Below are 13,057 nucleotides of genomic sequence, written 5' to 3'. Positions count from 1 at the left end.
GTAATTCCACCGATACGAGAGGTAGCACAGCCACTACTGTAGGTGTAATGCTACCGATACGAGAGGTAGCACCGCGACTACTGTAGGTGTAATGCCACCGATACGAGAGGTAGCACAGCCACTACTGTAGGTGTAATGCCACCGATACGAGAGGTAGCACCGCCACTACAGTAGGTGTAATGCCACCGATACGAGAGGTAGCACCGCCACTACTGCAGGTGTAATGCCACCGATACGAGAGGTAGCACAGCCACTACTGTAGGTGTAATGCCACCGATACGAGAGGTAGCACCGCCACTACTGTAGGTGTAATGCCACCGATACGAGAGGTAGCACAGCCACTACTGCAGGTGTAATGCCACCGATACGAGAGGTAGCACCGCCACTACTGCAGGTGTAATGCCACCGATACGAGAGGTAGCACCGCCACTACTGTAGGTGTAATGCCACCGATACGAGATGTAGCACCGCCACTACAGTAGGTGTAATGCCACCGATACGAGAGGTAGCACCGCCACTACAGTAGGTGTAATGCCACCGATACGAGATGTAGCACAGCCACTACTGCAGGTGTAATGCCACCGATACGAGAGGTAGCACCGCCACTACTGTAGGTGTAATGCCACCGATACGAGAGGTAGCACAGCCACTACTGTAGGTGTAATGCCACCGATACGAGAGGTAGCACCGCCACTACAGTAGGTGTAATGCCACCGATACGAGAGGTAGCACAGCCACTACTGCAGGTGTAATGCCACCGATACGAGATGTAGCACTGCCACTACTGTAGGTGTAATGCCACCGATACGAGAGGTAGCACAGCCACTACTGTAGGTGTAATGCAACCGAAACGAGAGGTAGAACTGCAATTACTGCAGTTGTAATGCCACCGATACGAGAGAGGTTTGGGTTTTCACCTCCCTGGATCTCCATCAGCCTCCATGACTCTGCATGATTCCCTCACCTCTTTACTTTTATTATTCTCGTTTGATAATAATAAAAGTCAAACCAAATCCTGTGGTATATCAAGGAAGAGAAGTTCGGAATCCTAAATCCATTCACATTCATTAGCCATAGTCTTTGTGGTTTCACAGTGAATGAGCCCATTTTTTTGCTCACAACCATTGCACAAATATGCTTTTGGAACACTGCTTCATTTGCTGCTCCTACAAGTTACTTAGTTGAGTGAATTAGTTCATCTTACAATCATTGCACATCTCTGGAACATGTTTATTTGCTGTTCCTACCAATTATTTGATTGTCTGTCTCAGTTTTCCATATGGTGCTGTGAATGGGAATATGCCATAACTGGTCTTATTGTTATTTGTCATGTATCTCTTTTGTCTAGAGTCATATCTGGTTATTTTCACTGCTGTTGGGGATTCAGTGGGGGTTAGTTATTGCCACACCGTGGGCATAACTGGTCATTTTTTTTTCATTCTGTGTGTTTTTAAATGTTTGTATTGAGTCTTTGTTGTGTCTCTTACATGTGCTGCTTTGTTGATTAATAAAATTCCTTCCTTTTTTATTGATTTTTTGGGAGTTTCCAATTTCTATTGGCATGTCTCCTTTTCTCTTGTTCGTCGATACTTGAGAGGTAGCACCGCCACTAATGTAGGTGTAATGCCACCACTAATGTTTGGACCTATGCGGAATACTGCAGTGTCATGCTTCATATTACAGGAATATCCTCAGGAGACGTGGTGCTACCACTATTGTCTGGACCATTGATGTTTTAGTACATTGTAGCCCATTCCCATTTCAGGGGTGTCTTCAGAAGATCCTTGAGGACTCGAGAAACAGTATCTAGCTATTCCCTTGAATATTCTCTCTGTCATTGACAGGTCTATTAGTTAACTGCTACTCGGGGGTGGGCTCAGCAGACAGAGGCATTGTCACAGTATGGAGATAGATTCAGATTAGGACACTGCAAGAATCTGCTCAGATTGTCCGCCAGCTTGTCCAACTGATTGGCGTCTGCATATTTCAGAAGATTTGCACGTCTGACGAAGTAATGGCGTAGGAAGCGCTGCTGGGAACATTTCAAGAGTCTGCTCACAAGACGTAGGAAACAGGAACCAAAGTCCAGCCAAGCCTTTGAGGAAGGATTGCGCTCACACTCCCAGAGGAGGATCATCTGTCAGAAAGAGAATGGAAGACACAAGGTGTGAAGGATGGGGAGCTATAATGGCAACTTACTATCATGGAAGCATGTGTAGCTGTAACAAGATCCCTGGCTCTGCAGGTGGTCCCACCTTTCAGCTGCAAAATCAGAATTCACTTCCTCACCAGCCAGGCAGAATCCAGTTCCTTCAGGAAGACTCTCTGTAGATCCAAACCATTTGGTCTGCTTTGTTAAATCAGCTATGATTCCATGAGGAGTTATGGAGATACTATATGTGCTATTTGTACATTGTGTATATTTTCGTGAACTCTGGAAAGGTCCAAATGTTTTGCAGGGTCTCAACCTGTTCTAGCACCAATGGGTATGATACCAGAACAGCCGGTAGAAACCAGATAGCAAAGCTGGCTGGATCTGATGTTGACAGAACCGCCGCCATAGGACCGTCCAGAAAGATACTTGTAACCATCATGTATTTACTGTGTTGTTTAATGTGCACTTAAGGCGACTAAATCTATAATTTAACCTTGGGCTGCTCTTTTATCTCGATCCACAAATCCACACGTTCATTATTCAGTTTAATTTCCCATGCTACCAGGGCTGGTTTCTGGACCGATATAATCCCATTAATGGACCGGGCTAATATCTAGTGAGGAACTGGTGTCAGTCCTACTGGGCTGGCAGTGCCCTGTTTCTCTGGTGCTAGTGAATGGGGATTCTCAGCCTGTCAGGGTTGTGATCAAGTTTGGTGCCATGTCAGTAACTGCGTGGGTCAAATTCTCTCAATCCCCGCCCCTCCCTAGATCTGTGTGTACAGAGGATGTCTGTGAAAAACTGTGCCAAGCTGACCTTACATGTCGCCAGGGGCAGGGCCTGTTTTAGAGAAGGTGAGGCCCTGGGCAAAAGTTTAAAGTGGGGCCCCAAATGCTCACATATTCCACATCACACAAACATTTCGGCCATATTTACAGGTGCAGTTCAGGCCATTAAACGAGCATGATCAACATCACTGAAGTTGTTCAACGCTTGTTCCCGGGTTTCTTTACACCAGCTGAGGGAGAATGATGGGGACAGATAGTACTCGAAACAGTATAATGCACTCCTCATGGCCCTTGATAGAGTATAATGCAGCCCCCCTCAGAGCATACTGCAGCTACCCCCCCACACACAGTATAAAGCAGTCCCCCTCCACACACAGTATAATGCAGCCACCCCCCAAACATAGTACAGTGCAGCTCCCTCCCAATACACAGTATAGTGCAGCTCCCCATCACACAGTATAGTGCAGCTTCCCCAACATACAGTATAGTGCAGCTAGAACACAGTTTAGTGCAGCTCCCCCACACACAGTATAGTGCAGCTCACCCCAACACACAGTACAGTGCAGCTTCCCCCAACACACAGTACAGTGCAGCTCCCCCCACATACAGTACAGTGCAGCTCCCCCAACACACAGTATAGTGCAGCTAGAACACACAGTTTAGTGCAGCTCCCCACACACAGTATAGTGCAGCTCCCCCCAACATACAGTACAGTGCAGCTTCCCCCAACACACAGTACAGTGCAGCTCCGCAACACACAGTACAGTGCCGCTCCCCCTACACACAGTATAGAGAAGCTCCCCCTAGACACACTACACTGCAGCTCCCCACACACAGTACAGTGCAGCTCCCCCAACACACAGTATAGTGAAGCTCGAACACACAGCTTAGTGCAGCTCCCCCCACATACAATATAGTGCAGCTCCAACACACAATATAGTGCAGCTCCACCCAACACACAGTACAGTGCAGCTCCTACAACACACAGTATAGTGCAGCTCAAACACACAGTTTAGTGCAGCTCCCCAACACACAGCATAGTGCAGCTCCAACACAGTATAGTGCAGCTCCAACTCACAGTACAGTGAAGCTCCCCCAACACACAGTATAGTGCAGCTCCCCCTACACTCAGTACAGTGAAGCTCCCTCAACACACAGTATATTGCAGCTCAAACACACAGTTTAGTGCAGCTCCAACACACAATATAGTGCAGCTCCCCCCAACACACAGTACAGTGCAGCTCCCCCAACACACAGTATAGTGCAGCTCAAACACACAGTTTAGTGCAGCTCACTCAGTTTAGTGCAGCTCAAACACACAGTTTAGTGCAGCTCCAACACAGTATAGTGCAGCTCCAACTCACAGTACAGTGAAGCTCCCCCAACACACAGTATAGTGCAGCTCCCCCTACACTCAGTACAGTGAAGCTCCCCTACACACACTACAGTGCAGCTCCCCCCACACACAGTACAGTGCAGCTCCCTCAACACACAGTATATTGCAGCTCAAACACACAGTTTAGTGCAGCTCCAACACACAATATAGTGCAGCTCCCCCAATACACAGTACAGTGCAGCTCCCCCAACACACAGTATAGTGCAGCTCAAACACACAGTTTAGTGCAGCTCAAACACACAGTTTAGTGCAGCTCAAACACACAGTTTAGTGCAGCTCCCCAACACACAGTATAGTGAAGCCCCCCCCCCACACACAGTATAGTGCTGCTCCCCAACACACAGTAGAGTGCAGACACACTGGCACAATACTCACCCCCCTCGTTGTTCCCCGTGCTGCTCCAGGCTCTGCTGCTCCGGTCTCATCGGCTCCACTGCTGGCACAGTGTGGCGCACGATGAAGTGACGCCCTCGCAAAGCCTGCTGAGTCACAAGCAGAGGGGGAGTGATGGGAGAGAGAGGGTCTGACGCTCTCTAATCCATCACTGCTTATAACTGTATTGGCATCTATGATGCTGATAAGTTCAATCAGTGAGGGGTGGGGCGGTATCAGGCCCCTCAGCTTCCGCGTGGTGTGCTGCTATTAGGGACACACCACTGGCTCAGCTGGGGGCCCCTGGAGGAGTGGAGGCTGTAGGTAGCTGCCTGGTCTGCCTGTCCCTAACGCCGGCCCTGCCCAGGCGGTATGAAACGTCATGTTGGTACAAGTGGGGAGACCTTACCAAGTGATCCCGCTGACATAGTCTTGATGTCAGGTGGGGTGGCGAGGTGCGGATCCTTCACACAGGGAAATTATAATGACACAGAGAATAAAGAGCTTGCAACTGCGGAATTCTGAGGCTCCTCCTCTTGCAGGGTGTTCTCAGATGGGACCCAACAATCACACATCTCACCTGCAGATGCTGTGAGGTGATAACAGGGCGAGTTCCCGGGCACCACACATCTTCCTTCAGCTGCCGAACCACCCGCAGACACTTCATCCGACATCCTCCATCCTCATCTACCCCGTCCAGCAGGAGACGCTCCACACGCAGGAAGGAAAGCTGCCAGTGGTAGTTACTCCGAGCAACCAGGTCAAATCCAAAGGTCTGAAAAAAGTAGTGATGACATCACGATATAATATCAGCAGACACCCCATAATACAGCACTGGCCCCTCATCTATTGCTGCTGACGACCATCCTGTATACTGTGAGTGGTTGTCAGCTCCACCTTCTGATATGTACAGTTCTCATGCCTTTATGAATGACAGACCTTCATACAGCGAGCTCGGTCCTTGGAGGGCCATCTCTTAAAGAACCGCGGCCAGCGAGCCTTGCGAGGCCAGCATCCTGGGATTTCCACCATGGGGAGGAGCTCCACCTCAACCATCTGCCCCGAGGTCTCCACAATCACTCTGATGATGGGACCAGTAGACTCCAGAACGCTCACCTTGTCTAGAGACAGACGGTTACAAAGAACAAATAGGGAAAAACAAAATGCATGGTGCAAACTAACATAGGGCCTGGGAGGTCTGGTATATAGAGTCATATTACAGGCAGGGATGGGGGCACCGTGCTCTCTTACTGGTCAGGTTACAGGCAGGGATGGGGGCACCGTGTTCTCTTACAGGTCAGTTTACTGGCAGGGATGGGGGCACCGTGTTCTCTTACAGGTCAGGTTACAGGCAGGGATGGGGGCACAGTGTTCTGCTACAGGTCAGGTTACAGGCAGGGATGGGGGCACTGTGTTCTCTTACTGGTCAGGTTACAGGCAGGGATGGGGGCACCGTGTTCTCTTACAGGTCAGGTTACAGGCAGGGATGGGGTACCGTGTTCTGTTACAGGTCAGGTTACAGGCATGGATGGGGGCACCGTGTTCTCTTACAGGTCAGGTTACAGGCAGGGATGGGGCACCGTGTTCTGTTACAGGTCAGGTTACAGGCATGGATGGGGGCACCGTGTTCTCTTACTGGTCAGGTTACACGCAGGGATGGGGCACCGTGTTCTCTTACTGGTCAGGTTACAGGCAGGGAAGGGCCACTGTGGTCTCTTACTGGTCAGGTTACATGCAGGGTTGGGGGCACCTGTGAGGAAAATGTATAATTTAGGTTTTAGTTTCTCTGCCAGCACATATAGGGTGGGCGTTGACCCCCCTTCACTCTGTGTTTCTATGTGTGTGTGAAGCTATTCTTCTCAATGCCTGCCCTGCCCCCAAGCCCAGGAAGATTTATTGCGCTTGTTGTTATGATACGGTGGTCTAGGAGCAACATGGAACGAGCTCTGAAGGACGTGGGAACTGTACTGACCGCAGTCCCTAAGCTCAACACAACACTAGAAGTAGCCGTGGAATGCTCCTAACTCTCCCTAGGCATCTCGTCACAGCCTAAGAGCTAACTACCCCTAAAGAAAGCAGGAAAACTATCTTGCCTCAGAGAAAATCCCCAAAGGATAGATTAGCCCCCCACAAATAATGACTGTAAGTGGAGAGGGAAAAGACATACACAGAATGAAACCAGGATGAGCACAGGAGGCCAGTCTAGCTAAATAGATAGGACAGGATGGAATACTGTGCAGTCAGTATAAAACACTACAAAAATCCATGCAGAGTTTACAAAAAAACTCCACACCTGACTAAAGGTGTGGAGGGTAAATATGCCTCCCAGAGCTTCCAGCAAGACAGAATAAATTCACACTGATAAGCTGGACAAACATAGAAAGCACAGAATGGATAAGTCCACAATCTATGGACAGAAAAGAGCAAGCAAAAACTTAGCTTAGCTGAACTGGTCAGGATAACAGGGAACTCCGAAGAGATGTGAATCCAACCAGAAACCATATACAAGTGGCACTGGCTGAAGACAGAGCCAGACCTAAATAGCCGAGCAGAAGAGAAGATAAGTGGAGGCAGCTGATGACAGCTAACTCCAAGGAGCAGCCATACCACTAGAAACCACAAGAGGGAGCCCAAGAGCAGAACTCACAAAAGTGCCACTTACAACCACCGGAGGGAGCCCAAGAGCGGAATTCACAACAGTACCCCCCCTTGAGGAGGGGTCACCCAACCCTCACCAGAGCCCCCAGGCCGATCAGGACGAGCCAAGTGAAAAGCACGAACCAAATCGATGGCATGGACATCGGAGGCAACAATCCAAGAATTATCCTCCTGGCCATAACCCTTCCACTTGACAAGATACTGAAGCCTCGGCCTCGAAAAACGAGAATCCAAAATCTTCTCAACCTCATATTCCAACTCTCCCTCAACCAACACCGGGGCAGGAGGGTCAACCGAGGGAACAACGGGCACGACATATTTCCGCAACTAAGATCTATGGAAAACATTATGAATGGCAAAAGAGGCAGGAAGAGCCAAACGAAAAGACACCGGATTAATAATTTCAGAAATTTTATAAGGACCAATAAACCGAGGCTTGAACTTAGGAGAAGAAACCTTCATAGGAACACGACGAGAAGACAACCAAACCAAATCCCCCACACGAAGCCGGGGACCAACACACCAACGGCGGTTAGCAAAATGTTGAGCCCTTTCCTGAGATAACGTCAAATTGTCCACCACATGAGTCCAAATCTGCTGCAGCCTGTCCACCACAGAATTAACACCAGGACAATCAGAAGGCTCAACCTGTCCAGAAGAAAAACGAGGATGAAAACCAAAATTACAAAAGAAAGGTGAAACCAAAGTAGCCGAGCTGGCCCGATTATTAAGGGCAAACTCGGCCAACGGCAAGAAAGACACCCAGTCATCCTGATCAGCAGACACAAAGCATCTCAAATAGGTCTCCAAGGTCTGATTAGTTCGCTCAGTTTGGCCATTAGTCTGAGGATGAAACGCCGAAGAAAAAGAAATCAATGCCCATCCTAGCACAAAAGGCCCGCCAAAATCTAGAGACAAACTGAGAACCTCTGTCAGACACAATATTCTCTGGAATGCCATGCAAACGAACCACATGCTGAAAAAATAATGGAACCAGATCTGAGGAGGAAGGCAACTTAGGCAAAGGTACCAGATGGACCATTTTAGAGAACCGGTCACAAACAACCTAGATAACAGACATCTTCTGGGAAACAGGAAGATCCGAAACAAAATCCATGGAAATATGCATCCAGGGCTTAACCACACTGGAAAAATTGGCAATGAAACGGCGATAGAAATTAGCAAAGCCCAAAAATTTTTGAAGACCCTTCACAGATGTGGGTTGGATCCAGTCATGAATAGCTTGGACCTTAACAGGATCCATTTCTATAGACGAGGGAGAAAAAATAAAACCCAAAAAAGAGACCTTCTGAACTCCGAATAGGCACTTAGACCCTGTCACGATATGGTATGAAATATCATAAGTAGTTCTCTTGCTCAAGGCTGTGGGCTAACAAGCCCCCCTTCCCTTTCATTCAGCCAAGAGCTGCTTTGCCCCTGCACTGGGGGAAGTTTTATGGCCGAGAGGAATTTACGGCCAGGGTAGAATCTCGCTCCAGCTAGAACAGGAAAATGGCTCCAAAAATTCATGAAAGATTCTTTGTTTAGTTTTTGTTAGATATTAGGCAAACGATTTAAGCTAGAAATACGAAAATATATATTCGTAGTCCCACTCGGTGTAGCTACACATCTCATGACACTCGGGTTTCTAACTCCATCTGGTAAAGAAGTAGGGTTTTCTCTGTAAATATGTATCCCAGATAGGACATATTTGATCTCATTAGAATGCTCACGTTAATCTGAGATGAATGATGAGCTTTTTAGGACGCTGACATGTTTTGTAGTGAAGTTATAGAAATCAGAGAGAATAGTTTAAAGTTTAGGCAGAATGTAGAGAGAGGAGGGTCTGGATAAGCCAGCCTTTCTGTGATGTCACAGCCTTAATGTTTTAAGTGTCTGGCAGGCTCTGAGGAGTCACTTTTTGCTGATTTCTCCTTCTGGACTGCGTTGTCCTATTGTCCTGGAAGAGCTGGTACATCCCATGGACTGGGATGTATGGAAACTGCACTAGCCTGGTTGCTTGTCATGCTTTAAACATGTAAGTGTTGCTTTTCTCATTTATTCCCTTTATGTTATAATTACCCATGTACATATTTGCAATTGTCTCATTTATAACCTCTTTATAAACTATTTTTGATAAAGCATTGCCTAATTATTTTTAATGGGATATACTATTATATATTAGTTCGTTCTCCTGCTCTAAACCGTACCCTAAGTCTCTTGAAGGGAAAATACGCTACTGTTACTGTTGTGTTGGGTTAGCTTCGGACCCGTTTAATCGAAGCTGGTGGCAGCGAAAGTGTGCTGACGGTTGGATTATGCTGAAGCAACTGCGGGTTTGATAATTATTGTTCCTGCCTGTGTGGGAGTAGTTATCGCGTCGCTGCAGCGTGCCCAATAGCCAGTACATAGCAGGCAGCCTTTCTGGCGACTAATTACCCAGGGTGCAGTACCTAATCTGACCTGAGAGTAAGGGGGGCGCCAGAGAGCTGCAAGTGTTAAGTGGAACTGTAAGCGGGATATACATAAATCCCTGCAGTTCGTGGTATATAGAAAAGCAGTGGGATACCTAGAATAAGCCCCTGCTGTAAACTAAGAGGTCAATAGCCTTGTGTGTGGTTTTTCATCACATTGTTAGCAGTGGAGGGATAACTAAGATAAGCCCCCCTGCACATGTGATAGCCGTCTGTTGGCCTAAAGTCACCCTGATCCGTGACGTAGGGGTGACGGTCACGGTGTGAATCCTGACCCAGTGGTGACAGCGGTCAGGGGAATCGTGACAATTGGTGGCAAGGCGGTGGGATATCTTAGAGCATTAGTGATTTGGTTTGAGTAATCATTCCTCTCACTAAAAACTTGCAGAAAGTTCTTGCGAGGACTCTGCGCAAATAAGTTTGGAGAACGAACTCAGTGCTTTTTAGTTGTGAGACAATTGCGTACTGGTAATTATCCCTTCCCTTTCTCTTCGTTTTTCTATCCTATCTTTTATTTGGCAACCATGGTTGGGCTGGGAGAAACCTTTTATGAGCAGCAGACCAGAGACACCCTTGTTGCCTTATGCAAGACACAGCACATTGACTTTGCAAGCAAAAACAAAGCCCAACTGGTCGCAGATCTGGTGCAATGGGAAGCCGCTCGAGACCAATCTCAGAGCTCAGAGGCCGCAGAAGCCAGCACCAGCGAACATGGTGCTGCAGCAGAGGTCCAACCACTGAATGCTGGCCCTGTTAGTAATCCGGGCGAATTGGACCCCCACCTGCAGGCGGCCTTGAAAGAATTCCCCATTGACGACCAGGAGGGACGTCGGCAGCTGATTCAGCAATACCGGCAGGAGGCCCAGGCCCAGCAAGCCGAGAAAGAGGCCCGAGCCGAGCGGCAAGCTGAGCGGGAGTACCAGCTGCAGTTAGCCCGACTGCAAATGCAGGGGTTGTCTCAGACCAACCGTGAGCCCAGCAGCGCTCAGATACCTAAGCCCCGGCCCGATCACTTCCCTGTTATGGAGAAGGACGGAGAGTTGGACACTTTTCTGCGGGCCTTTGAGAAAGCCTGCAGACAGTACCGGCTGCCTACAGATGAATGGGCCCGATACCTGACACCAGGGCTGAAAGGTAAAGCTCTGGAGGCGTTTGCTGCCCTCCCTCAAGAACAAGATGGAGACTATGAGGCCATCAAGCAGGCTCTGATAGCCAAGTACCAGCTTACACCCGAGGTGTACCGTAGAAAGTTCCGGACCCTCCAACGTGGCCCACACGACAGTTACAGTGATGTGGTGCATGGACTGGGGACCCACTTTGGCCAGTGGACCCAAGGACTGTCAGTGACCACCTTTGCACAGCTGCGAGACCTGATGATCAAAGACCAGTTCTTTCATCTTTGCCCAGCTGAGGTGCGACAGTTCGTGATGGACAGAGAACCCAAAGACGTGACGAAAGCAGCGCAGATTGCCGATGCCTATGAGGCCAACCGTAGATCGGAAGTGCGGAAGCCAGTCACCACCAGCTGGAGAGGGGGTAAGCCTGCAACCAACGCCAGTACCCCTGTCAGCCAGCACACCAGAGGTCCTGTCCCTGTGGCCAACAGCACCAGACCTACCACCGAACCTCGCGCGTGTTACACCTGCAAGCGGCCTGGGCATATCAGTACCTTCTGTCCAGACAGGCCGAAGAACACCCCAGCCAAGGCCCCAGGGCCTAATGCAGCAGTTCTTTTGGTGGGTGGTGTGGTTGGGAGGGTGTGTGACAACGTGCAGCCCGTCACTGTGGGAGGCCATGTTGCTACAGGCCTCAAGGACACCGGGGCTGAACGAACCCTCATCCGACCCGAACTGGCGGCCCCTGAAGAAATCATTCCGGGGAAAACCCTAACTGTCACTGGGATTGGGGGCATCAGCTGTCCCTTACCGATGGCCCGGGTTTTTATTGATTGGGGTGCTGGGAGCGGGGTGAAGGAAGTGGGGCTGTCGGATAATTTGCCCACTGATGTTTTGTTGGGAACTGATTTGGGGAGGATGTATGCATACTACGTCCCTGACACCCCTCCCCAATCTACTAATGAGGGTAAAGTTAACCCTGATGATGATGATGATGGGAAATCGCATGTGTTACCTGACCATGCTTTATCTTGTGTTGATGCATCTACTAATGATTTTTTCCCTAGGATTGATGGTGAAAATGTTGTACCTGTGCCAGCTGAACCTGATAATGATTTTTCTGTGAAGGTTAATGTGTCCATAGGTACAGGCGTGCCCAGCCACGTCGCTCTGCGGAGTGAGACGGCTGAGGAACCCCTAACAGGGGCAAGTGTCGGTGCTACAGGAAATGGGGAGATGCATGGGAACCGTGAGGAAGGTGACGCCATGAAAGTGACCAGTGCCACCGAGGAAGGTAACTGGCCCATAAGTAGCACTGCCCCTGGAGTGTTGGGGGTGGATGGGGAGGTAGAGCCCATAGCAGCGCCGGCTGATGGGCCTGTAGAAATCCCCGGGGAGACAGCCTACGTAGCTGCTGTCACCCGCAGTCAGAGTGCCCGGAACGCAGATAACTGTCTGCCTTCCGGACCCTCCTCAGTCATCACTGTGACTGAACCAGAGGTGGACCCAGAGCAGGTCCAAGAGGGTTCCCGTGGGGAAGGGACCCTGACGTCGCTTTTGGCTTCCCCTAGCCAGGAGTTTCAGGCCGCTCTGCACACAGATGCGAGCCTAGAGAGTTTGAGACAACTCGCCGAGACGCCCACCTCCGTGACTGATAAGGAGAGGGTGTTCTGGGAACAAGGAAGGTTATACCGGGAGACAGTACCCGGAGAATCACAAAAGGAGTGGTTGAGGGAAAGACAGCTGGTCGTCCCGCAGCAATTCCGGGGTGAGTTGTTGCGGATTGCCCATGAGATCCCGCTAGCTGGACACTTGGGGATCAGCAAAACTAAGGCCCGGCTGTCTCAACACTTCTATTGGCCTAAGATGGGGACAGATGTGTCAAACTACTGCCGCTCCTGTGTCACCTGTCAAAGAGTGGGGAAGGCAGGGCCTGCTCTTAAGGCTCCCCTGATCCCTTTGCCAGTGATAGAAGAGCCTTTCCAGAGGATCGCGGTGGACATTGTGGGCCCGCTGGCCGTCCCCAGCAGCTCTGGAAAGCAATACATCCTTACTGTGGTAGACTACGCTACCCGGTACCCAGAGGCAGTAGCTCTGTC

At 49.6% G+C, this 13,057-nt stretch overlaps 1 protein-coding gene across 1 annotated transcript in view; it reads right to left on the bottom strand.

Annotated features, from left to right (window-relative positions):
* Positions 1 to 1,269: 1,269 nt before the first annotated feature.
* Positions 1,270 to 13,057, bottom strand: part of MAB21L3 (mab-21 like 3) — a 105,856-nt gene continuing 94,068 nt past the window's right edge. Inside the window, exons 4-6 of the mRNA XM_069760013.1 lie at positions 5,651 to 5,832; positions 5,292 to 5,486; positions 1,270 to 2,137 (exon numbers count right to left, since the gene is read on the bottom strand). Coding sequence (XP_069616114.1) covers positions 1,877 to 2,137; positions 5,292 to 5,486; positions 5,651 to 5,832 — 638 coding nt within the window. The 3' untranslated portion in view covers positions 1,270 to 1,876. The remainder of the gene's footprint in view (positions 2,138 to 5,291; positions 5,487 to 5,650; positions 5,833 to 13,057) is intronic.

Source organism: Ranitomeya imitator, chromosome 3 (assembly GCF_032444005.1).
Source record: "Ranitomeya imitator isolate aRanImi1 chromosome 3, aRanImi1.pri, whole genome shotgun sequence".
In the NCBI taxonomy this organism is placed as follows: Eukaryota; Metazoa; Chordata; class Amphibia; order Anura; family Dendrobatidae; genus Ranitomeya; species Ranitomeya imitator.
The sequence above is the reverse complement of the archived record's forward strand: the minus strand, read 5'-3'. Positions and strand labels throughout refer to the sequence as shown.